Raw genomic sequence first — 26,982 nt, forward strand, 5'->3', positions numbered from 1 at the left:
GAGAAAAATATTTACTCCAAAAAGGAGGCAGGATGGAACTATTTCAGTTTGGTTGTAAAAGCAAATTTGAAAAGAGGGCACATATATTTTCATTAATTGAAGTCTCTTCACAACAATTAAATAAGAAATTTGCATTTGTGCTGCTTTTAATAACTCCAAGCTTCTACCAGAAATGAAAGCCAATTTTTTAAAACAAGTTGGGGCAGCTAGGTAGCACAGTGGATAGAGAACCAGCCCTGGGGTCAGGAGGACCTGACTTCAAATCTGGCCTCAGACACATAATACTTATTAGCTATGTGACTGGGGAAGTCACTTAACACCAAATGCCTCAAAAAGAAAAGAAAATTTAAACCCCAAAATCTTATGGAAGTGAATGTTGAAAACTAAAAATAAATTAATTGAAAAACCTATTTCCATAATAGCCATATTATAAAAGAAAACAGACCAAACCCCCCCCCCCCAAGAAAATAAAGTTTAAAAAGTATGTTTCAGTCTGCATTCAGACCATCATCAGTTCTTTCTCTGAAGGTGGATAGCACTTTAATCATAAGTCCTTCCAAATTGTCTCGCATAATTGTATAGCTGAGAATAGCTAAGTCATGCACAGTTGATCATTGCTATTACTGTGTACATTGTTCTCTTGGTTCTGCTTACTTAACTTCGCATCATTTCATTTAAATCTTCCCAGGTTTTTTTGTTTGTTTTTTGGTGAGGCAATTGGGGTTAAGTGACTTGCCCAGAGTCACACAGTTAGTGAGTGTTATGTGTCTGAGGTAGAATTTGAACTCAGGTCCTCCTGGCTCCAGGGCTGGTTCTTTATGCACTGTGCCAAGTAACTGCTTCCCCCTCCCTTTTTTTGTGAGGCTTCCCAGGTTTTTTGAAACCATCCTGTAGCAGGAGTTCTTGACCTTTTTTTGTATCATGGATGCCTCTGACTGTCCAGTGAAGCCTGTGGATCATTTCAGATGTTTTAAATGTTTTAAAATATATAAAATAATCCTATGTATATAGGATTACCCAGGAAACCAATTGATATAATTACCAAAACTTTTTTTTTTAAGTTTGTGGGCCCCAGGTTAAGAACTCCTTCACCTAGAGTTTATTGAGTAGGCAAGTGACGTGATCAGTCAGATCTATACTTTAGGAAAATCACTTTTTTTCTTTTTCTTTTTTTTTCTTTTAGGCAACTTTTAAGTGACTTGCCCAGGGTCACACAGCTAGTAAGTGTCATGTTTGGTCTCAGGCTGTACTTGAACTCGGGCCTCCTGACTCCAGGGCCAGTGCTCTATCCACTGCGCCATCTAGCTGCCCCTGGAAAATCACTTAGCAACTGTTTGGAGCATGGATTGGAATGGGGGGAGATCAGTTCAGAGGCTATTGCAATAATTCATGCTGATACTGTTGGCCTGAACCAGGGTGGTAGCACTGATGAGTAGAGGTATTAAATACGGAGATGTTGGGGTGGCAAAAATGCTAAGACTTGGCAGCTGTTTGGTTATAAGAAATTGAGGGAAAGATTGACATTCTGAGCCCAGGTGATTGGAAGGATGCTGGGACCTTCCATAGAAATAATGAAGCTTAGAGAAGAGGGCTGGGTTTGGGGAGGAAAATAATGAGTTCTGTTCTGGATGTTTGTGGGACTTGAGCTCAGGAGAGAGATGAGGACTGCATATATAGATTTGGGGATCTGCAGCAAGGATCTTCTGGAAGGGCTCGGAAGCTGAGCCCATTTGAACAGGTTATCTCTTGACCTCTTCCTAATAATTTCCGCCCTTCGGCTCTCTTTGAGTGTATAGGTCCCAAGCCAAATTGGGGCTCATACAAAAGAAGCTGAGGAACCTGCAGGGGACTCCTCATTTCTGCCCATTACCAAATATCCATGTCCTGTGTTCTGGACTAAATGATGTAGTGAATAGGGAGAGCACTTAACTGGGTGGGAATCTCTGCCAATAATTTGGATAACTTCTGAGCCTGTTTCCTCATTTATAAAATGCAGTTAATGATATTTGCATTACGTATATTAAATAGACTTCTGAAGAAAGTGCTTTGTAAACTGTCAAACTCTATGATGTTCTAAGATATTTCCAAGTTATAAAGTTCAAAAGTACATGAACCTTTGAATGAAGGTATGACCTTCATTCATTTCTGCAGTTTTTGTTGATAAAATTGCTAGTTGTGATATCTCTGTGGTGCCCAGGATTTGTTGAATCCTACAAAAGACATATGAAAAGCTATTTTTTTGTACTATAAGGTGCCAGCAAAATGAGTGGCAGGCAGCAGACAATAGGTACTTTAGGAGGTAGTTTCCAACAGGGGTAGTTTAAGGAAGGATTCATGGAGGGAAAGTGCAATTGAATTGAAATTTAGAGTAAACCCAAAAGTCTTTTGTGTATATTAAAACACAAAAACATCAAGGCCTTCTCTGTTAAATTAATGCATTTAAAAATCTTTTAAAGGGTTTAGTGCTGAGAATAGAGAGTTCTTCTTTCTACCTGAGTTGACTTGCTAGAATCTTTCTTCCCTGTCTCTTTTTCATAAGGACAGTTGTATTTGTGAGTAAGAAGCCTCCTTTTGAAATTTGAGAAGGTCTTTTATTCTAGGTTCTGAAGAAAGAAATTTGTGCTCACAACAAACTACATGACAAGACTATGATGGTGGCCTTTTAGGCAGTTCTATAAAATTACAAGACAGCTGCTGCTGTTGTTTGCATCTCACACTAGGGTCTTTTTATTCGAAATGTCAAACGCTGTTTAAAGTTAAAGCTTTATTAATGTCTTTTGTTTTTTAACTAGTTATTTCCCAATATATTTTCCCCCTGCATCAAACCGTCCCTTGTAGAAAAGTAAAGCCATTTAAGCAAAACAAACCCATAACAACTGTCTCTACTGAGAGGAGGGAAGTGTTATCTGTTCTTCAAGATCAGGATTGGTCATTGCAATTAATCTGAGTCTGAGCCCTTTTAGTGTTGCCTTTGTTTACATTATTGTAGTTAATGTGAATGCTGTTTTCTTGGTTCTGCTTTCTTCACTCTATCACATCATATCAATCTTAATGTTTCTCTTGGATTCTCATATTGGTCATTTCTTACGGTACATTACATTCATATTTAATAGCTTCTTCAGAAACTTCTTAAAAACACAATTGAAAACTTAAAAGGTGTACTGTTAACTCTTTATTATTTTTGTATGAAAAGACCAATTTCTTTGTGCTATTTAGGGCAGTGGTGTCATACTCAAATAGAAACTGATCCTGTTGACCAGCAGCAAATTGATTTAGAAAACCAAAAATTAACATTATCTATGTTGTATTATATTTTAAAAATATTTCTCAGTTACATTTTAATCTGATTTGGCGGAAGTTTGATACCTCACATATATACCAATCTTTTTATAATATGGTTTCTAAGAGTGTATTGAAGAGAGGAAATGTGATTATAGACCATTTGTTTCCCGTTCTGTGAGCTGGGAGGAAGTTTTGGCAAGGGGGCTAAGAATCCATAAATAAGCAAACATACCTTTTTTAGACTGAATAAATACTATCACATAAATGTTTTGTTATTTTTTTCAAAGTTATGTAAAATTATTAAAATATAATTTAATTTTTAAAAAAATTATTGATTCATAGAATTTTGGTATTTTCTTAATGAATAGCACAATTGTGGAGAGTACATTAATTTTAAAAAATTTTATGTAGGGGCCCTTATACTCAAAAAGGTTGGGAGCCATTGGTTTTAGAGGAAAGCACTTGCTGTGTGTTAACATCTGGAGACCTGACTTCTAACTCTGTGTCATTAATTGCATGTATGATTTTAGACAAATCATTTCATCTCTCTGGGACATGCCTATAAAATGAGGAAATTAAATTTGATCTCTAAGGGTCCTTCTAGCTCTACAATTTCATGATTTTATGGTTCATATTTCTATGATTCCAGCTTCCCTTGACTTTATTAGGTATTTGCTTAGATATCTATTCAGGGAATTTGAATGAACTTTAGTAGACTGAGAAGAACATAAAGAGAAAGCTACTCCTCAAACAAAATACATCATTATGCATATTTCTTTCCACTGTGTAGCTCCAGAGTTTCAATTTAGAAGTATAAACTGGAACTATTGAAAAACAGCTGTGAAAATCAAAGGAATTACTAATTAATTCCATTTCTGCTGGTAAAATTAAAAAATTAAACATAGGTATACAGTCAATTCTCAACTTTCACAGGGGTAATATTCCCAGATAATGGCACAAAAGTAAAAAATGGGAATATTAATACATTGATCTTATGGGAAATGGGAGTTAGGTTCCTGTGACCACCAAAAACTGTAATCTTTAGCTAGAGATTGCTGAAAATATACTTTTCTACAGTCAGTTCTTTATAACAAAACACTTAATTCTTATAATATATACTTTTCCTAACATAGTAACCATGAAATAATCCATAAGATGAAGTACACAAAATAAAATTAGTAACATGCAAAATATTTTTTCCTTCCTAGTAATTTCCTAGAATTCTGTGAACTTTTGTGCTTACATCTCAGTTGAAAAAATTTATTTCAGACACTATTCACTTTTCATAGCACACATGAAGTACCATGAGTATTTTCCTCCTTTTTGTGGATAGTTAACACCAAACTCTTGGCCAACAGCAGTTGCAGGCATTCTGGCTTGAAGTTTATCTAATACCTTTGTTGTCTCATTAAGCAGCATCACTTGATTTTGCATGCTTAGAGCCCAAAGGACTTGCACAGACAGCTCTTTGGGGGCATAATTACAACACAAAACTTGAGTTTTAAAGGCAAACTATAAAAGTAAGCGACAAATGCACAGAGAATGCTTTACAGCAGTAGATTAAACAAGGCCAGTGAAGCACCTAGTAGAGTACCAGCTGTGTGCATTTTGCCTCTCATTTTTTTCTCTATTGGGCGTAGCTGTGAATGTGCATGGTTGCTAATTTGGAAGTGAAAGTGTGGTTACTAATAAATTTGTACAAATGCTTGAAGTTGCTAAAGTTAAACATACAAATGTTGAGAATTGACTGTACTGCTCTTTCCAGATAGTAATAAGAGCATTTGGAAGAAATGCTGTGGAAATTTTAGATACAGTTATCTTTTATAAAATACCTTGCTGTACTTGATTAAAAACTTTAAAAATGTTTTAAGTCTTTTTTCTTTTCTTATTAGTGATCAAGAGATTATGGGAACCATTAACCATTTTGGCTGCCGTTTGGTTTGGGGGTTGTTTGTGTTGTGGTGGGGTTTTTTTTTCCATGTGTAAATTAAGGTTAATGGTAGAATTAGATGGTATCTACCATCTTCATGCATCCTGGCTGTATACCTTTCATACATCCCCTGTAGTAGTTGAACATTAAAAGCAATGATTTACTGGTTTGGGGAAACTCTTGAATCCTTTGCCCTGATACCCTGCCTTGCCAAGAGTCTTATGTTGGATTACTCTGACCATGGCTCTCCTTTGTTCCTACTTACCTGCTATTGAATAAAGCTGAAGAAAGTCACAAAAATATCCTGGTGGAGTCCACTACAAATTATGTTTATTTAATCTCAACTGGACCTCATTTTAGCAAAGCGATCTTCTAACTTCTTTCTACATGATTCTCTGTCACATTCCCTACAGTGACTATTCTATACCTTCTCTTCTTTCAAGCTTTTCATAGTACCCCTACTGTAACTTTTACAGCTATGAACCTTGCCCCATGCATTACTGAGAAAAAGAGACCATGTAGAATGAACTTCCTCTTCTACCCTTCTCTGTATCAGAAATGCTGGATATTATCCTTCATTTTCTCTTCCTTTTCGTTGATCTCTGGAGAGACTGTCCCCTTTCACCAAGACCAACCTAATATCTCCACATGTACCTTGATCCCATCCCCTCCTGTCATTTCCAGAAGACTGTCCCCATAATCTAGCTCCTCTTTTTCCCTGTTCTTAAATATTCCTTATCTCCTGACTCTGGTGCTTAGCACAATGCCTGACACACAGTAGGTGTCTAATAAATGTTTATTGACCAACTGGTTGCTGCAAGCACAATTTATACCATCCTTTAAAAGCAGCCAGATTCTGCCATTTCCTCAATCTATCATAATGATATTTCTCCTTCCTTTCACATCTTTTAGCTTACACTTTTACTGCAACTGAGTTTCCATCCATTGAAATTTGGCTTCCAAACTCATACCTGAAGCTGCGTTCTCCAGAAATTACCATTTTGTGTCTTAATTGCCAAATATAGAAGCCTTTTCACGGTTCTTTTCCTTAATCTCTCCTGCAGTATTTGACACCATCCTTTCTTTCCCGTTCCAGATTTTTGTTTTTCTACCTGTCTGATCGATTTCTACCCGCTTTCTTTTCTGGATCATCATCCATATTACACCCCATAGTCTTTCTCATAGGTTCTTGCACATCTATCTCTGTGTGTGTGTGTGTGTGTGTGTGTGTGTGTGTAATTCCAGGCTCACTTAGACATTTTGAAATATAACTCACAGCCACTTAGGCATTTTAAAATAGATGTCTCTGAGAAAGGTAAGTAGTGCCTCGGATTGAATGTAATGTCCTTTGCAAACTTCAAAACACTGTATAAATGCTGTCTATGATGATGAAGATGATGCCCCTAGACATCTCAAAGTCAATTGTGTCAGAAATTGAAAATTATTATCTTCTCCTTCCTGAGCCCAACCCTCTTGAATTTCCTTCTTTCTATGGCTAGTACCATTATCCTTCCAGCCTCCAAGTCTTAATGTTTCTGCCTCCACATTTCTTAATTTCAGCCACCTTCTCTACTTACCAACACCATTACCCTACTTCAGGCCCTCCTCACCCTTGGCATAGACTATTACAATAGCCTCCAAATTGATCTCTTTATATTAGTTTCTTTGTACCACAGTCTATCCTCCATGTAGTTGCCAAAGGATTTTCCCAAAGCATAGATCCTGACTCATTCCTTCCCTTAATAGATCCTAGAGTGGCTCCCTGTTACTTCTAGTATCAGATATTCACTCTTGTTTGACATTTAAAGGCCTCCACAGCCTCTTCCCCAACCCATCTATCCAGCCTTATTACCATTACTGTCCTTCACGTATATAATGTATGGTGTCTGTTCCTCATGGAGGTCACCCTGTCTCTCACTTCCTGTCCTTGTGTCTCTACTCTCTACCTCATGCCTGTAATGAATTCATTCCTTATCTCTCCTTCTTGGACTCAGCTCAGGCACCACTTTGTATATGAACTCCTTCCTGAACTCTCCAACTGTTAGTGCCTCCCTCTCTTGTAATTAATTTTATAGTAGTAATAATGACAGTAATAATAATAGCTAACATCTGTAGAGCACATTAAGGTTTGCAGAGTGTTGTTGTTCAGTCATTTCAGTCATATCTGACTCTTTGTGACCCCATTTGGGGTTTTCCTGGCAACGATATTGGAGTGGTTTGACATTTCCTTTTCTAACTCATTTTGCAGATGAACTACTGGTTAAGTGACTTGCCCAGGATCACAAAGCTAGTAAGTGTCTGAAGCCAGATATGAACTCAGAAAGATCAGTCTTCCTAGCTGTGCCACCTAGCCGCCCAAAAAGTACTTTGCAACTATTATCTCACTTGATCTTTGTAACAGCCCTGTAAGGTAGATGCTGTTATTATCACCATTTTTTAGATGAGAAAGCAGGCTGAGAGAGGCTTAGTGCCTTTACCAGAGTAATATAGCTAGTAAATGTTTTAAGGCAGGATTGGAACTTGGTCTTCTTGTTACTAAGTCCAGCACTTTATCCCACTGTGCCACCTAGCTGTCTCATTTTATATATACCTATATAGGTACAAATAAGCTCTTTGAGGGCAAGAATTTTCACTTTTCTTTTTGTATCCCCAGCACTTTTAGCAGCGCTGATAACTCCATGCTGGCATCTGTTATTTCAAGATATCTTGTGAAAGTATCAGCACCATTTATTTTAATCTACTCTAACATATGGATTAGAATGGTAGGATGGTATAATTTCAGAAGGGTTAAAAATCACTTACTACAGGCAATGTCAGAGCTAAAAATTTAGTCCATTTCTTCTTCAGGGTTTCTTCAACTGTGTGTTCTTTTGCTAGCATAGTTTGGATACAGTTTAGAAGCCATAAAGGATTCACTTGTTTTTTTGTGCAGTATCTTTACTTAATTTCAACCTCCAGTCAAGGAGGCTCAATTTTATCCTTTTTTAAAACAACAACAAAAAAACCCCAAAACATTTTTATTGATAGACTAACTTTATTTTGTAAGGTTGTCACTTTTTGAAGAGGCATCTTTTATTTATTTTTTTTGTTTTATTGGTGCCTTTTATTTTCATATCACATTCATTTCTGAATATAGTCTTTCCCTTCTCCCCTTTCTGCCAAGCTTTCCCTTGTAATAAAAGTTAAAAAAAAATCAATAAAACCAACTGGCACATTGATTACATCTGATAGAATATGCACAATTTCATACTCATAGTCCCCTATTTCTCCAGTAAAAGGAGGGAGCTGTATTTTCTCAATTTTTCAAGTTAAACTTGGTCTTTATAATTATACTAAGTTCAGGGCCATTTTATTATTTCTTGTTGATATTGTTATATTTATTTTGTATATTTTCCAAGTTTTGCCTAATCATTGCACTAATTCCTGTAAGTGTACCCATGTTGTATGGAATTGTTCATATTTGCCATATCTTGCATGCAACAACATTCTGTTACCTTCATGTACACAGTTTGTTTAACCCTGTCTCATTGATGGACATCTACTTTGTTTCTTACTCTTTTTAACTGCAGAAATGCTGCTCTGAATATTATGGTGTCCATGGAGCTTTTCTTTCTGTCTTTTAACTCCTTGGGGACTATCGCAACAGTGTGACTTCTGGGTAAAAGGATATAGACATTTTAGTCAAAATTTTTTTTTGGTTTGTTTTATTTTGTTTTTTTGGAAGGGAGAGTGAGGGGAGGCCTCAGAGGCATAATTCCAAAATGAGAAAAGACATAATTCCAAATGGCTTTCCAGAGTCATTGGATAAATTCACCAAAGCATTCAGTGTATTGGTATGCCTGTCTTTCTGTAGCTCCTTTAATATTTGCTGTTTTCATTTTTGCCGATTTGCAAAGAAAGCTATAGGTGAAACCTGTAACTTTTATTTTTGAAAAATATGTACTGGATTTTTCTGTTTTTCTATTTTCACCTTGCCCTCTTGTTTGAGTAGTTCTGGGTAGTTTTCATGAGTGATTTCCTGAAATATGATGTACAGGCCCTTTTTTGGGACATGGCTTTATGGTAGTCCAAAGATTCTTAAATTATTCCTCCTTGATCTGTTTTCTAGGTCAGTTGTTTTTGCTGTGAGACCTCTACCTTATTATTTTCTTCATTTTTTTTCAGTCTTTTAACTTTGTTTTAATATTTCTTGTTGTCTAATGAAGTCAATAACTTCTCTTTAGTCCATTATAATTCTCAAGAAGTCTGTTGTTTAGGTAAGGTTTTCTGCCTCTTCTGCTAAGCTATTCTCCTTCCAAACCATTCTTCCCAAACTCTCATTTCTTTTTCATTTTTTTTAGGTTCTCATTTCATTTAAAATGCTTGTTATATTTCTCCAAGGAATTCTAGTTGAACTTTTGACCAAGCTATGCTTTTCTTTGAAGCTTGTCTTGTAGATAGTTTGGAATCATTCTCTACTTTGGGGTTTGTGTCTTAGGCATCACTGTCACCATAAAAGCCTTCTCTGGTGGCAATTTTTTTGGGGGGGGGATAAGAAATCATTCTTTTTAACCTTACTTCCTGAATTGGAACTTTGAATTTCAGCCAGATTCTATATGCTTATGGAGGGTTTCATCCAAAGCTGGTTTGGTTCTGATTTGTATTCTTTGCTGTTGCTTTCTCTAGCTGTTGTATTCTTTGAGGATCTCAGAGACAGCTCAGGCCGGGAACCTGTAAATTTTCAGTGTACCAAAGTGGTCTGTTCTAGGATAAAGTCTAACCACTGCCCTTCTGATTTCAGCTTTGCAAGCTTCTCACCCCATTTGAGGCTTCCTTGTTGGAGCTCCAGTAGACTTCTGTTGTGGTCAGCCACCTTCCAACCAGGAGGGCTCTATCGGTTTAGAACAATAGAACTGTAGATTCCTTCTTATTCTGGACTTGCTATTCAGCTGCCTGACCCAGACAGGGCTTAGGGGCTAAGTCTGAGATCTAGTGTAGGAGTAGGTCCCATCCTTAATCTGCACTGAAAATGAAAATCCAGCTATTGGGTACAAGTGAGAGATAGAGCTGCTGCTTGACTCTTCTTCATTCTCTCTGTGTCAGGCATGACTTGTCAGGCAGGACGTCAGACTGGTCCTTACTGAATCTGGGGCCACCTCTTGCCCTGCAGCTGTGTAAATGCAGAACCCAGTTCAGTACTAATACCAGAAGGCTCCTTGGTACCTTCTTGGTTAGACCTGCTTCTAGCCTCTGCAAGCCTGTCTGTCTCCTGTGCTGACTTCTGCTGGAAAATTGACTCACTGCAAATTTCCCTTGGATTTTCTGATCATGACTCAGTCTGATGCTCTTTCTAGGTCTTTCTTGGAGTAGTTGTGGGGGAAAGCTGGGTTGTACCTCTATTCTACCATCTTTACTGGTCTCTTAAGATGGCTGGATTTAGATAACTGTTTCAAGGTGAATACATTTCTTTTCTCTTGAAACTTAGGACTCAAGACTGATAAGTGACTTGTTGCTCTGGAGGAGTACATTCCCTCAATCTCTGACTACAGTACAGTGGGGAAAACATTTATACTCTTTGTATATGACTCAATCACCAAAAATTGGTTTTCCTTGAATATTTTACCAGCTTCAGATCACAGCTTTTGAATGATAAGTTTGCAGCATCATGTATAAAAATTAAAGCATACCTAAAGAAGATGTATGAGAGGGAACCTCATTGCTTTTTTGGGTGGATGAAGGAGTCCTAACGCAGGGGGACTATGGGTATGGAACACTTTATATAATGTCAGACTTTTTTTTTGATATGTTGGTTAGTTTTGCTGAATTGCTTTTTAAAAATCTATTATTTGTCTAAAACAATGGCTTTTAGCCATTTTAGGGAGAGGAGAGAGGAATGATATGTGGAAATATAGGTGATATAAAATTAAAAGATAGTAATAAAATCTTTTAGGTAGAACAAAAGGTTGCCCTTTATTTCAGAATTCTACATTTCTGTATAGTTTGTTTACATTGGCATTCTATGAAGAGCTGGTGTTTAAAATTATATGTCCATTTTATGAAGTATATTTTGAGGATTGAGGGTCAGAATAGCATGCATTCTTTCCCTCATAATCCTAATAAATAACATATTTAATTATAAAAAAAAGTCCCTAAGAAATGGAGAGGGGGACCAAATGGTTGACCACTGAAAAAAACTTTAATTTAAAAAAATCTATTGTTTGCAGTTTATTTCCAGATGTATACATCCTGAAATGAAAAAAAAAATCTATCAGGCTAAAATTACTTATTTGGAGCAGGAAATTTTAAAAAAAATTTTTTCCTTTTAAAGATAACTATAGTAATTCTCTTGCAGGGTAATCACTTTGATCAGTATGAAGAAGGACACTTGGAGATTGAACAAGCATCACTAGACAAACCTATAGAATCGGTAAGATGTTCAATGTTTATTTTTTGGGCCACCACCAAGCTAGATAGCGTTCGGATGGTGTTTGATGTGGATGCAGTTAAATTTCTTAATGATGGATTGTAGCAGTATAGAGTTGCTGTTCTCTAATCTGTAATTTAGTTGGGTTGGGGGTATAGTCTAATATTTATTTTGGTTTGTAATTTAGGCTCTTAAAGACATTAATTTCTTTAATGGAAATGTATCATTTTTGGCCCATACCAGTAAAGGTAGCAAGATTTAAGCTCTTTTTCCCCCCTGTAAATTTAAGGAGTAAATGTATTTTGATCCTTTTAAACTTTTTATTTATTTATTTGTTTTTGCTTAATTAGTCAAATTACCTTGTGAGAATGATGATTTCCTATTGAAAACAATAAGGATGGTAAATTTATATTTTCTGGATTAATGTAACCCATTCGATTAAGAACAGAATAGCTCAGTATTTTTGTTTTGTATTTTTTTCCCCACCTCTCTCTGCTTCATCATGGATATAATTAATTCCAAGTTGCAAAGTAGATGAAGTTATTTTCCTGGTTCAAAAATTTTTTTTTCTGAATTTTGAAACTTACTTTGAATAGCCCTTTGTTGCCTTCCAGTGCCATAGAGCATAGAAGAATATCAAAATCTGTAGTGGTGCCAGCGCTTAATATCGGTAGTAAACTGGTTTAGCCTCATTCTTAATGATGGAGTATGTATATATTTAGTTGTTTTTCAGTCATATCTGACTCATACTGGAGTGGTGTACCATTTGCTTCTCTAGCTCATTTTATAGATGAGGAAACTGAGGCAAACTTGCCCAGGGTTACACATCTAGTAAGTGTCTGAGGCCAGATTTGAATTCAGGGAGATGAGTCTTCCTGACTCTGGGTCTGGCACTCTCTCCACTATTACCTACCTACTCTTAGGAGTCTATATAGTAAAACCTTTAATGGGGAAATAAATGACAAAGGGTTGACATTTTAGTCAGTCCCAGTTTTTTTTTTAAGGGCTTAGATGATTATTGTTTTCTAAAAGAAAACAAAAATTAATCATTATATATGATATAGCTATAGTGTCTTTAGCTTTTGTTTTTTCAGAAAACTGCAACATTAGCAAAGGATCAACATGCATTTATATTCCTACATAGGGTTGGTGTTGTGTATGTTTGTGTGTGTGTTTAGATGTTTACAGAAATTTACACAACTTGGGGTGTTCGACATTTTTCTTCCACAGCAGTTGGCCCATATTAGCTAAGCAGCCATGATCTGGTTTGTATTGCACGGTCTGCCTTTTTTTTTCTTTTTTTTCCTTTTTTTCTTCTCTAGGGTTTCTTTTCTCCCCACTTCCCTTCTTATTTCTGTTCTTCTGGTCCAGTGAACACTGCATATAGTACCTTCTGTCTTAATGTGCTGGCATGACGCTAGTCTTAGGCATGGCAGTAATTGATGACGCATGTGATAATGCTGCAGAGGGAGAATTCACATCTGATGTGCTGAAACAGCCTAATCTTGTGTTTTGAAGTAGGAATTTTAATTGAAATGCCAAGCCCCCTCTGCTCTGTAAATTTCATAAGAAAGAACTAGCATTAATGTCTTGTTCTATACCACCCTGGGAATTATCACCTAATTATTCAAATAATATCTGTAGGCTTACACCAGTGTCTTACACTTAGAAGAGGGCCCTCTCCACTCTACTCTCACCTCCCATTGATGTATATTTTGAATATGAATGTCAACTGGTTAAAAATTAAAGGATAGCTAAATGTGGGAAGCCTGGGCAAGTTGGTTAAAACAAAGTTTTAATTCATTAAGGGTGCTCTGTCCTGGCAACAGCAAATAACTGAATTTACAGCCCTGAGTATTTGTTATTCATATGCCCATCTTAATTGAAAGTTTTTTTTTAAGTACTAAATCAAATGATATTTTAAATTTGGAAAGGTTTCTTTTAAGGACTGGACTTTTAGAGCTTCTGAATAATTGATTGGAGCTTACTTTCTCTCTTGCCCTATGGCAGGTATGGTTAATATTTCACCAACCACAGTTTCTTTATTGAGAGACCAGTTTGTTTTTAAAAACATTTCAGAATTCAGGAAATGAATTCTAGTTCATATTATGAGCATATTACAACATATTATTAGAGAATCCATTGAATTTCTATTATTTAAGGACCAAGGTAGAATGGTATGCCTTATTTATAAAATGGAATTAGTATATCTGTCCAAACAACAAAAGGTACCGTGTTTTAATCACAACAAAGAAATATTGACATTCCTGAATTCCAAATGCTCAGTGATAGCAATAATGATTATAACCATTGTACTGTCTTGGAATTCCTAGGGACCAATGGTGTTGTACACAAGAGTTTATCTGCTGAATTCAGATCTGTCTCTGCAGCAATATCTATTTGAGAGGTGCTGACTGTTTTGCTACAGCATGCAACTCAGAGGTGGCTGGAAGTATGCAGGTTTGGGAGTCTACAGATCATTACAAGGTCCTAAAAGTCTAGCAAATGAAACATTTTTTTCCTTAAAAGTATTCTGCAGAATCTGATAACCATGGAAAGATTGCACAGTTTATGCTGAGTATGTGTTTGTGAGTGTAGAATGAAAGTCTTTTTTTTTTTTTGGAAGAGAATGGATATATGAAGCAAAGCTACCCCAGGTTGGGAATAAAAACTCAGAGGTGCAATAATGTGGTATACCTTTGGACAGTTTCTAAAGCCTTACACATTCAGTCATTGAAATGTTAAATCTTTCGTTTCTTATAGTGTAAGAAAATACATAAAAACAGGCAGTTCTGAATTATTTCACAGTCTTTGATTAAAAGGTATCCTGCCCCTCCTCCCAAGCGTATTTATTTCATCCAGGTAAATATCTTTAGTAAGGTTCCAAATGATCTTTCTGAATAAGTCTGTAGAATATATTAAGATTACTCAATAGATAACTTTTTATTTTGAGTTAAGGAAACCAAGATAAAATTCTGACGATAAGGCCTTTTTTATGCCAATTACTAAAAAATAACTTTTGGAATCTTGATGAAAAAACAGCCGTCAGTACTATACAGACTCCATATATTTAAAGTTGATATGCAAAGAAAAAAGTATTAGTTTGAGCTAAAGCTATAGGTTAATTAGGTGTGCTGGAACACATGAATGTTTGAATCCTATAATGCCTTTAATCATTATTTCTACAATTGGATTGATTTCTTAGGAAATTTTTCTCAATTCTTTAATGAGGTCAAGGAGTAGAGGAGTGAATGCCTACTCCCTAAGCTGTGCTGCCTGCAAGAGTTAAACTAAGCTGTTATAGTACAAGTTAAATTGCATATCATCCATTAGTTTGTACTTGACTGATAAAATCTTTTCCCCAGAGCAGTCAAGTTAATTGAGCAGGCTTTGAAAAATCTATGAAAATCCATAGACTCCAGTTACTCCTTGTTGGAGAAAATTGGTCTGTTCGGCTATAGTTTAATAAACTCTATTCAGTTGAGTTTTCTCACTTTAAACTTTGCGATTTGGTTTTTTTTGTCACTTTGCATATCTTTTTTAATTTGTGGACTCCATTAGTTCCAAAGTGTAATTGTAAGACTACTGATTTGACATTTAGCAGTGGCCATATGTGGATTGCACTATAAATGATGTGCTTCTTGGAGCTGAATGGTGTAGCATTACTATTTGGCTTTTCTCTCTCTAGTCTTCATTGTGTCATCTGTAGTGAGCTATAGGTTTTGTTTCGGGAATCTTTTACAATCTGTTGTTTGCATGGGTTCACCCAGTAGCATCCAGTCCTTGCTTATGGATTTCTCAATACACAGTCAGCAAAACTTACAATCCACTCAAGAGGTTTGCCATTTTTTGTCAGTGTTGAAAATGAGCTAAAAAGTTAACATTAATGTGGCTATCAACTAAAATAGAATTTAATATGAAACTAAGTTTAGCTAGTTATTTACCTATAATACATTTGATTTTACTGGTTTGTTTTATATCTAGTCATTGACACTTGGAATCAAGCCCTACATAAATTTTGATCCACATTTTAGCATTTCCCCAAAGTTCCTGTTGCACAGATTGGTACTATTAAAAATGGTCACATAGAATTTCATGAAGTAGAGTAAAAACCTAAGAATTCACTACTGAGGAAATGTTTAAAAGCTTGGCAATGCATTATATTCATTTCTGGTATTGAGTATTTTTTTCCTGCTGGTTTTTTAAAAATGTAAGTAAATGCTTCATGCTCTCAAGGATTTTCCCATCCAAATTATCTTATTTCTCCTTAAAAACACACTCTGCCACCTATCCTCAACACCATCTCCCTCCCCTCTCCCCATATAAAAAGGCATGAAATAAGGAGAGAATAGGGACCAAAAAAATATTGCAGATCCATGATGCAGTAGTCCAGAAGTGCAAAAAGTAGAGACCCACTGAAATGTGACCTTCATGAAATGAGTTTGGATTCTTATCCCAAATCCCTTGCCAGCCAGAGATAGAGGTATTCATGGTCCACTTCTCATAAAGTGACATTGAACATAGATATAGGTAATAACACACAAATGAAGTGTGGAAACCGATCTATTCCAGTAGATCCTGTGAAAAACCAACATTTTGCAGAGTATCCTTGGGAAAGCATGCATGCCTGAGTTGTCTTATTTATTACTAGTTCATAAGGAGGATTTCTTTGCAGATACATTCCAATTAGAATGTAAGGTTCCTGTGAGTAGAAGTTTTCTTTTTTTTTTTCCCTTGTATTCCCAACCCTAGCTCAGTACCTAGTATGTAGTAGGAGCTTAATAAATACTTGCTGATTGATCCCTCAAATATACTTAACCAGCAGCCCAACACTGCTGTCTCTTCACTAGTCACAACCTATGTGTGATGGAAGAAAAGATTATGCACAATATTTGTGTTAGACTTTCATAAGATTATAATTGAACCTTAATTTATATACTTTATAGGAGTTTTTGATAAAGGATTTCTAGTCCTTCCCTATACCAGGAGATATAACCCATTTCTGATGCAGCTCTTTCTGGATTGCCCATGGGGACCATAAAAACCTTCCAAGTGATACATTTTAATTCAGCCATCATTTATTAAGCTTCTCCTGTGTTGAAGAATTGTACTATGCACTGGAATACAAATACAGAAATGAAACGACTGCTTTCATCAAGGAGCTTATATTAAGAGCATTCATGGGAAATAGCTGGGGAAAGATAGAAACAACACTCTTCACAGGGTGAGTGGATTAATAAATTTTTTGGAGGAGCAGGAGCTGGGAAGAGGGTGTTGCTTGCTGTATCACAAACATAATCACCTTAACGAATGCTTCAGAGAGATGGTCAAGACCATTTCATGATAAAATCATTTGTTTGGCTGTCATTTTACCTGTCCAAGGCCTGTGGGGCCCAGAAGCACTAACAATACATGATTGCTTCTCTCCTTCTGGGGGAAAAAAGATATATTGAATATTCTCTCGCTGTCTGTCTCTCTCTCTCTCTTTTTTTTTTTGGTGAGGCAGTTGGGTTAAGTGACTTGCCCAGAGTCACACAGCTAGTAAGTGTTATGTGTCTGAGGCTAGATTTGAACTCAGGTCCTCCTGACTGCAGGGCCAGTGCTCTATCCACTGTGCCACCTAGCTGCCTTCAAATACTGCCTCTCTTGTCAATTCATTTCTAGCTGTGGTCTTCCCCAGCAAGAAACAGGTAATATTCTGGGCAAAAGGATTCTGGGGTAACAGGGTAAGAGCTACTGTTCTTCCTCATTTGTTCTAGTCATTTATAGTGAAGTTTCCACTAGGAGACTGCAAGGAAAGAAGTAACCTATTCTTCCATCATTGCCATTGCCTTCATTGCATTCAAAAGGAAATGCTAAATATTGGTATATATTGACATTTTCACTCCAGCAGTTTCATTGCCTTTTCAGAATTGGAAAAATAGATTTTAAGTAAGTAGAACACATTTTTGTTTATCCCAAAATTTCTTCATCTAAAATTTTATTATAGAAAGCAAATGCTGTTACTGTTATGATAAAGAGATCCTTGTAGCCAAAACTTTTCTAAGAGATCACAGCCATCCTCTTGAGTGGTTTGTAAAAGTGGTGCTAATGTGTATAACCTTCCTAAATTTTTCTTTTCCCTACTCTTCTCCCTTTAACATTTGTTATTCCCTTCACTGTGTCAGTCACAACACGCTGCTCTTGAATCTCTCAGCTGGTCTTGACTCGTGAATTTACTTTATGCTTTCACTCTTTAATAAATACATTACTTGCAAGCAGTGAATTGAAAACAAGACAAAAAAAAAGACCATTAGTGATTGGACAGTTTCTTACTTTGTGTTACATTTAACTGTTCTTTTGACAGCCCAGTTTTTAAAGCCAGGTTCGTATGGAAATGCTTTCACTCCACTTGCACTGCTTTTGGAAATAGCATACTGCTTCATCTGTCTGTTTATTTTGGTGCATTCATAATACAATACAGTCAGCATAATGTCTCATCTCCACTTAGCAAAAGATTGTCATTTTCTTTTTTTAAAAAGCCAGCAATTTTTGTCAGCATTGCTTAAGTGCCCAAATCCCCTTCAAGTAGAGTAACATAGTATGTTAAAGATGTAACAGCCACTTAATCTAGTCGTGTAAGCCAATGGTCATCTGTAATACGTAAGTACATCAGAACACTGCAGTTATAAGAACTGTAATGTTAAAACTAGGATTGGATAAGGTAAGTTTGTCTACATCGAAAACAGAAAAATGCTTTGTTATGCCTTGGAACTTAACATGGGAAAATTAGTATTTATTTTCCTTTTCTTTCTCTTGATACTTTTCCTCTACAGGCTTTAAATTTCTGTTTGAAATAGTTACTATCAGTCACCTAATTTTATTGGGGGCGGGGGGGGGGGGATGGACCTGTTCTGAGCCTCTTGATAGTCTTAATTATTGGTCATAGCAGGATTAGTCCATTCATGAGGACAGACAATATAGAAGACTCATAAGTCTTAGAGCCTCAATGATCTGTAATCATTTAGAACTTTCTCAGTTTCTTCAAAAAATAATTTCTAGCCTTTTACCTTATTAAAGATTGTCATCATTTTGTAGGCTTAAAAATACTTTAATTTTAGAACTTGCTTTGTCATTGTATTTACCTCTACTTCAGCGATTTTTTAAAAACGTGAATTTAAAAACAAAACAAAACATGGGCTCAGCAGATTATTTTTTTTCTTACCTTGCTTTGAGAAAGAACAGCAGAGGCAGTATTTCTCACCTCCATGGTGGCAAGATATATATTATTTCACACTACTACATCAGTCAGAAGCCAGATAGTTCTAAGATATTTAGTTCAGAGATCTGTGGGAGTGTGCTGACTTTAGGAATTCAGATTTTGAAATTATAGAATTTATTTTTAGACTTATATCACCAAGTTAATGTAACTGTTGTGACTTAAAGCTAAGTACATGGTTAGTAGTTAGCTGTGTATAGACTACTTTTTGTGTATGTGGACAGCTTTTTAAAAACTGGTAGCATTATTTTTTAATTACAGAGATGCTTATTGTAGCATTGGCGTGATAATAGATCGGTAGCTGACTTGACAAGTTACCAAGTAAAAAGGCTGCTCCTTCTTCCCAAGTACCTTCATGACTTTCCACCCCTTATCCAATAGCTGACATTTAATTGTTGTTTCCAGTACCTTTTTAACCCATTTTATATTGAAAAACTGTTTGTCCTGTGCTCCTTAGGAAGATGAGACATTATGTTTGTTGTTTTTTCCCCTACATGCACTAATGGTTCCTTACTGTTAACTTATTGCTAGGCCTGTTTCATTCTAACATCTTAGTATTTTTGTTAGATTACATGTTGAAATGCATCACCCAGTCTGTGCTTGAACTCATTTTATTTAATTTTTTTTTGGTTAATCAATTTACTTTCTTGTTTTACTAACCTCACTGTTTTTTCAGTTTAATATTGGCTGCATGCTAGTTTATATATTTATATTATATGTATAAAACCCAATCAAGTCTAGCCTGGATTTTGCTCTGATTGTGTTTTCGTTTCTAGTGGTGGGGCAGTCTTGCACTTACAACTTACTTCGTATCATGAAAGCCTGACACACAAACAAAATGACTAAACACAATGTAGATTTTCTTTTTACAAAATCTAAAAGTGGTGCTGTCTAGGTGATGGATATGATTGTATAAGTAGCTTGATTTTATGCTTTTTAATGTCATTTTTTTACTGATAAACTTTTATTTTCTCCCACTTTTTTTTTCCTTTTGAAAGTATTATGCACAAAAGTTGCCCAGCACACCATCAGAAAGTACCCTTACCCATATGTTCTTCCCCTGGAAAAGTACTAGCCAGCAGTTTTTTGACATTTGTTTATTTCCCTTTTTATTGGGCATATTTGCCCTGTTAGCAGTTTTTTGCATGCTTATATGTAGAGTTATCTTTTGCTCATCACGTGTTTAAATGTTGGTAGGAGGGGAAGAATATATTATTGGAATATTTTTGGTTTGTCTTTCTGTTCTGTCTGTCAGGATAATATTGGACACCGCTTACTCCAGAAACATGGGTGGAAGCTGGGCCAGGGATTGGGGAAATCTCTTCAGGGTAAGTTTTTTAAATTTAATAAAAGAGAAAGAAGAAAAAAAACAAACCCAATGTTCCTAATGCAGGCTGTGCCAGACTTTTTGTTGTCTTTGAAAGATGTTTGGTTTATTTTATTTCTGCTTTTTCTCTAGAGTAGATTTTTATTTTTATTGGTGTATTTTAAAAGCACATTTGCAAATAATTTGCAGGTGTAAACTGCTATTTCATTAAAATCTACAAGTCAAACATATTGTGTGTGATTTACTTTGTTTATCTGAAAACTAAGGTGTTGGGAATAATTAAGCTATTATTTTTTTTTTTTGCCTGTTAATGATAATCAGTTGTCCAGGCTGCCAAATTGTAAAGGGATTCATCCACCTGACATAATTCAACTTTTGTCTCTTGGAAAGGGAGCCTCAGAATACCGTAGCACAGTCCATGATTGCTCTAAATGTTTTGTGCTCCTGTCAAAAAGCATTGATTGAGAGCAAAAGAACCCATTTGAAGTGCTAAGTAGTTACAGAGGTTTTTTTTGGGTGGAAGGAAGCCATTTCTCAACTGATTTCTCCAGGCTGTTGATAACAAGCTCTGGTAGGCATATGGCATAGGGCCATCATACTGTTTATTTCCTTCTAACCATACTGATCATAGGGTGAGGACAAAGTGTTTTGTTTCAGATGTACTTGCTAGTTAGTTGGAAATCAACCAACTCCTTTCACTTTTCAGCTGTTTCAGCTTTGGGGGCCACATTTGTTCCTTGCAGATGTCTACATTAACTTGGTAAGGACTGGGAACACTGACTGAACTTCTATACCTAATCATTGACCCTCTTACTCCTTAGCAAGGGACTTTTAGAGCAGAGAGCTGTGATAGAATTGACTCTTTGAGTATTAGAAATGGGTTTTCACAATTTGGATGGGGTTCTCATCATTCAAGAGTGTGTGTAGGGAACATTTCATTTCAGCAATTGAAGGCTTCCCTTTACTTTATTTGCCCATGTTATCTATAAATGTTGTTCATCAGTGAATGATTAATCCACTAAGCAATAACCTATTTCTGGTGGGAATTGAATTGGAAATCCAGTTACATGTTAGTTTGGTATATTTCTCAATCAAACTTGTTCAGCAGTCCAGTTGTGCTGTTGGCCAGTTGAATGAGTCTAACTATGAGATTAATTTTCTTTCAAACTATTTTAGCTTGAAATAGGGGAAATGCTTTAGCCACAAATTGTGCTTCTAATAACTCTAATCAGCTGACTGGGGACAGTATGCCTTTGGTCAGTTACAGATATTCATAGAACTTATGGTCTAGTTGATCAGGCATTTATTGAATCCAATATTATTTATGTGCCATATAAGGAAATGAAATCATTGAGATTTCTGCCCTTTAAGGACCTTATAGTACAAATAGAGAGATAAAACTAATCTAGGGAATATAATATGGCCATTTATATTTAAGTGACAAATTATGTATAGTTTATATATGTGCAAGTATACAAGTTACATAAATGCAATAGGAATTCAGAGGATAAAAGAGAGAGGAGCCTTAGTGATGGCTAGAATGGTCAGGGAAGACCTCTATCTTCTCCTTTTTTAGAGGAGGTCAGCTGGATGTGTAGTGTTTGGAGAAAGGTGCACAACTCAGTTCAGTCTACCCCTGCTCTTAAAAAACCAACCCAGCAATTTATAGGGCATGTCCTATTCACGGTTGGTCAGTAACAGTCATCTTTAGTATCAACAAATGCTTATTGAATTGAATGAAAAACAAAAAGACTATGTTATTACTGGGATATTGGATAAGATATTCAGGATTTTAGGAACTTTTTACTAGATGATCTCTCATTTCATAGAAACTAACAAAAATGTGTGCACATCAAAATTTTGCAATTTACCCACAAGACAGAGGGCCCAGACCTGCCATTGTATCTGTCTAGATGAGCTCCTTCTACCAATGTCAATAAGTAACTCTTCTGAAAATTATAGTTTTAGAGAGGTGCTTGAGGCACTGAGAGATTAAGTGACTTGCTCAGGGTTATACAGTTAACATATATGTCAGAGGCAAGACTGGAACCCATCTTCCTGACAGCAAGGCCATCCCTCTGTCTGTGGCTCACTACTGCTCTTGAAGCCTCATATTTAGGTGAGGATAAACCTTAAAGGGGGTTTCTAAAAAATGGAGAAGAAAATAGATGCTTCCATTGATTCAAGCAATTATCTATTATTTGTGCCTTTAAGAATTTTTTGTGGCTGAAAAATTACCCTTTACGGTTTCTACAAGTGCATGTAATTTTAAGTTCCAGCTACAATTCAGGGAACAATATTAGAATAACAGGGATATCATGAGTTTCTTTTAAGTCAGTTTTTTCCTAGTTGAATCCTTTTTATTAAGTCTAAATTAAGGTGAAATATAAATTAACCTCTTTTGAATGTCTAATTCAATGTCATACACTATTCTTTTTCATTGAAATAATATTCTTTTTTGTTATTTTCACAGTGCTTTATAATAGTTCAGGTTGAAAAAATGAAAATATTGGCAAATAAATTTTACATTAATAGTAGCTGTAGATTGGAAATTCGCCAGTAGCTCTGCAGCCACAAGATCCTGTAAAGTCACATAAAAGTAGTGTCAATAAAGAAGCTCTTACAATAGAGATGAATAAACTAGTTCTGTTGACCTTTGCATTTAGTTACTGAACTTCTTTACCAAAGTCAATTAGACTTCTCTTACAGTAACACTAAATGTGCTTGCAGATAATATTTATCTTTATATCATTTACTCCCCTTCTCCCACTAGATTGAACCCTCCTTTGTGACAAAGAAAAAGCAGAAATATCCCATAGAGATAAGAGAGGAGTTATATTTTAAGGACTATAGACCTGTGAATTCATTGGTGCAGGGAACTCCATTTACAAAGAGTGAACATTGTTGTCAGCTTTGCAATTTTGTCTCACAATCTAATTCAGGGACATATCCAGGGTCACACAGTCAGTGTGTGTTAGAGTCAGGACTTGAACCCAGGTCTTCCTGATTCTGAATTTGACTCTCCCTCTACTATATGACACTGCCTCTCCTCATTTGTTACTTCACAATAATATTTCATTACATTCATATAATATTTTTAAAACTGTTCTTTAGTTGACAGGAACCTACTTTGTTCCTAGTTCTTTGCTACCAGCAAATATTGCTAAAAATATTTAGCATATATTAAATTTTTGTTCCTGTCTATAGCCAGGAGTGAAATCATTGAGTCAAAGGTTAAGGACATTGTCTTAACTAAGTGAATACTATAAAATAGGTCACTGTATTTGGAAATGCAATACTATATTTCTAACTTAAGGGAGCTTATAGTCTGATTGGAGGAAGATGATGTAAGTTTATATACTATTTTCATGAATTCTTTAATTAGATAACCCAAACTGAGATTCCAGTAAGAACTCTTATCTGCAAAGATCCCTTCCCCCATCCCCATTTTTGATCACGCTCATTTCCTCTTACTATTGCTACCTCCCACCTTACTTTCTATTCCGCTTTGCTTAGTAAGACCCTTTACTAGCTCCTACTGTTAACCATATGACCTCTGCACTGGTTTGGGTAGGAGTGACAGGGTTCAGGCTTGTGCAGATAGGCTTCTTTTAAACTGGGCAGTACTCCTGAGTTTTACCCATGTCTAAAGGCAGACCAGACTGCTGCCACAGAAGCTAGTAAAAATTTTTTTGCCATATATAAGATTTTGTTTTTTGAATGTAAAGAAGGTGGGGGTTGAGGTTCAGTGTAGCATATTTCCTTTTCTAAAAGAGGCAAACCTCATTGTTTACAACAGATGCCACTGGGTTTAGAAGAATGTTGGAAAGGATAGCTTGCATATAGCCTTCCAGGTCCCAAAACAGGGTATGACTTTTAAAAATACAGATTAAGCTGAGAAAGAGGTAGGATTACCTGCAGGTATAATTGTTGGCATCTTTCCAGGCAACCCTTAGGAACTTTATAAAAATGTGTCAGAGACGAGTAATCATTTTGCAGAGCTGGAGTTAATTGATATAGAAGTTATTACTAAGTTCTGGGGTGCCTTTGACTTTCTTGCTTAAATTTAATGAATACAGTTATCCTTTCCACATCGTGGAAATTAGAGGCCCGGTCCGCTTGTAGTCTGGAAAATCTGAGTAAAATTTTTTGGCCTTACCTTTGTACCAGAGAATAAGTCTGAATTATTATGATATTAAAAGATAAAATGTGGGGGGGAGCAGCTAGGTGGCAAAGTAGATAGAGCACCGGCCCTGGATTCAGGCATTCAAATTCGGCCTCAGACACATAACACTGACTGTGGGCAAGTCACTTAACACTATTGCCTAGCCTAAAATAAAATAAAATAAAAGATAAAATGGGTTGATATTATACAATACTATACACATATTTTATACATTTCTGAATTTCTAAACTTTTTCTGTTATCTGCTGGCTTTTGCATGTTGTCTGCAGCTTCTGCAAAACTCCAGAAAAATTTCCATTTAATTTCTTACACCAGTCCTCGACATAGCAAAACCTTGATGGGGAAAGTCATGGTGTGGAAGGGATAACTATATAAACAAAAGTAATGAAACTAAATCAGAGACAGTTAGTTGCAGTTTGGTAGTCAGCCAAACCTCAACAAGTCCAGAGTGTTTTCTGCTTGGCCATCTAAATAGTAAGGTTAGAGGAGTGAGAAAAATTGGTGTGAAACTTGTGCTAAGAAGGTCAAACTAAGTGAAAACAGAGAATAAAATTTCACTTAAAGGAAAACACTAAAGGCAATTTAGTAACTCATCTGTAACATGAAATTGGAATAGCTAAAGCTGTTCTAAAATTTATTATTGATTATCTTTTGCCACCTTCATTTTCAAATATCTCTCCCCCTCCCAGACCTGGAAAGCCATCTCTTGTAACTAAGAAGGAGAAAATAAGCAGTTCAGAAAAAGTAGCCAGTCAATTCATATGTCAAGTCTGGCAGCATATACTGTGTTCCACCTCTCTAAAGTAGGGAGGGCAAGTGCATTCTCAAATATCTTCCAGGGATAGGGTAAGGATGAGTATGGTTATCAAGCCTGGTCGTTACATAGCCTTTAACTCACAAAAGGCAAGCACTCACATGGAGGTCAGAAGAAGCTATATAAAGACACTCTCAAGGTCTCTCTAATGAACTTTGGAGTTCATTGTGAGACATGGGAGACACTGGCACAGGACTGCCCAGCATGGCGTGCCTGCATCAAAGAAGGTGCTGTGCTCTGTGAGTAAAGCAGAATTGCAGTAGTTTAAGGAAAGCATGACATGTGCAAATTTAGAGACATCTTCACTCCGAATGTTCATATGGACTATTTGGGTCCTACCTGTGGTAGAGCCTTACAGGCTCATCTAGGTCTGATCAGCCACAGTGGTTACATACTTGACCCCAACTTAGTGATATCATTTTGATCCTCTTCAAGAATGAAGGACAACCACCACCATTTAAAAATTTTTGTTGTAGTTTTTCCATAGTTTACATTGCAGTCTTTATGTGTATTTTCCTCTTCTGCTGCTTTGCATCAGTTCCTTTAAGTCTTCCCATGCCAACCTGTTTTTGTATTCATCATTTCTTATGGTACAGTAATATTCTGTTATATATTCATATACCACAAATTGTTTAGCCATCACCAAGACTTTCTCTTCTAAGTATAATAAAAAGTGTCGCTATACATATTTTTGGTGTATATATTGAAACTTTTTCTCTTTGACTTTCTTGGAACATATGCTTGGTAGTGGGTTCTCTGGACTGAAGGGACTGGACATTTTAGCTGCTTTCATAGCATAATTCTAGGTTGCTTTCCCAGATGGTTAGACCAGTTCACAATTCCACCAACTGAGTATTAGTGTACCTGGAAAATAACTAATTTTTTAAAGTTAATATTTGTGGAAAATCTGTTAGGAAGGCTATTTTGCTATCTGAATCTCTTTAACTTAGAAAGCAAAGACACCACTGCTTTATATATGGTATCTGAGAGGCAAATTAGAACATTAGCAAAATATAGGATCTTTTGGAAGAGTCACCCATAGGCAAAGAATAAATTGGGGAGCGGTTTGGTACAGTAGAACCAGATGATCACCAAGGTCCCTCCCACTCCAAATCTATAATCTAAGAACCAGGAGCAAATATTTAGCGTCCATTGTGTGCACTGGGCACTGGGAAGAACTTAAATAAGACATAGTTTCTTCATTCAGAGTTTACATTCTAGTTGGAGAAATAAAACATGCATCGCTACTCATGAAAAAGTAACTGATAACTTAAGGCAGTATATAAAGGACAGACAATAAGTATGTTCAGGAAAGGCAGTGATGAAAGAAAGCTTCACGGAAAAGATGAAAGTTGAGCTAGGTCTTGAAGGACAGGATAGGATTCCATTTTGAGGAATATTGTGATCAGTGAATAGATTTAACTGGCCAGACCAAGGTAAGAGATGAAGTTTGGACCATATTATAAAGGCCTGTGAATAACAAGCTTTAAACTTTATCCTATGGGCAATTTTTTAAAAAAGAATTTTAAGTAGATGAGTGAAATAGTCATAGAAAATCCAGAGATGGATAACAGTACCCTGGCCAAAACAATTCTCCCATTCTCCAGCCCTCCTCTAGACTTTGCTACTTCTTTTTGAGGGCATTACCATCCTTCCTGTTACCCATGGTCAAACAACCTTAGAGTCATCCTCAGGTACTTCTTTTCCCTTACCACTAATTTGCTATATGCAGTCGTTTGATAAACCTTGTGAATTTACTTTAGCAGTATCTCTTAGATTTGTC

General features: G+C 36.2%; 1 protein-coding gene across 5 annotated transcripts in view; it reads left to right on the plus strand.

The window, feature by feature from the left end:
- The window catches only part of GPATCH8 (G-patch domain containing 8), a 125,173-nt gene that overhangs the window by 45,563 nt on the left and 52,628 nt on the right, over positions 1 to 26,982 (plus strand). For 2 of the 5 annotated variants that reach the window (XM_020997739.2, XM_078155966.1), the window contains exons 2-3: positions 11,544 to 11,618; positions 20,129 to 20,201. In XM_020997739.2, the coding sequence (XP_020853398.1) occupies positions 11,544 to 11,618; positions 20,129 to 20,201 (148 nt within the window). Of the gene's footprint in view, positions 1 to 11,543; positions 11,619 to 17,961; positions 17,980 to 20,128; positions 20,202 to 20,937; positions 20,961 to 26,982 lie in introns of those variants that run through there. The other 3 variants (XM_078155967.1, XM_020997742.2, XM_020997741.2) reach the window with 3 other exon arrangements.

Source organism: Phascolarctos cinereus, unplaced genomic scaffold (genome assembly GCF_003287225.1).
Source record: "Phascolarctos cinereus isolate Bilbo 61053 unplaced genomic scaffold, phaCin_HiC Scaffold_5;HRSCAF=322, whole genome shotgun sequence".
Classification (NCBI taxonomy): domain Eukaryota; kingdom Metazoa; phylum Chordata; class Mammalia; order Diprotodontia; family Phascolarctidae; genus Phascolarctos; species Phascolarctos cinereus.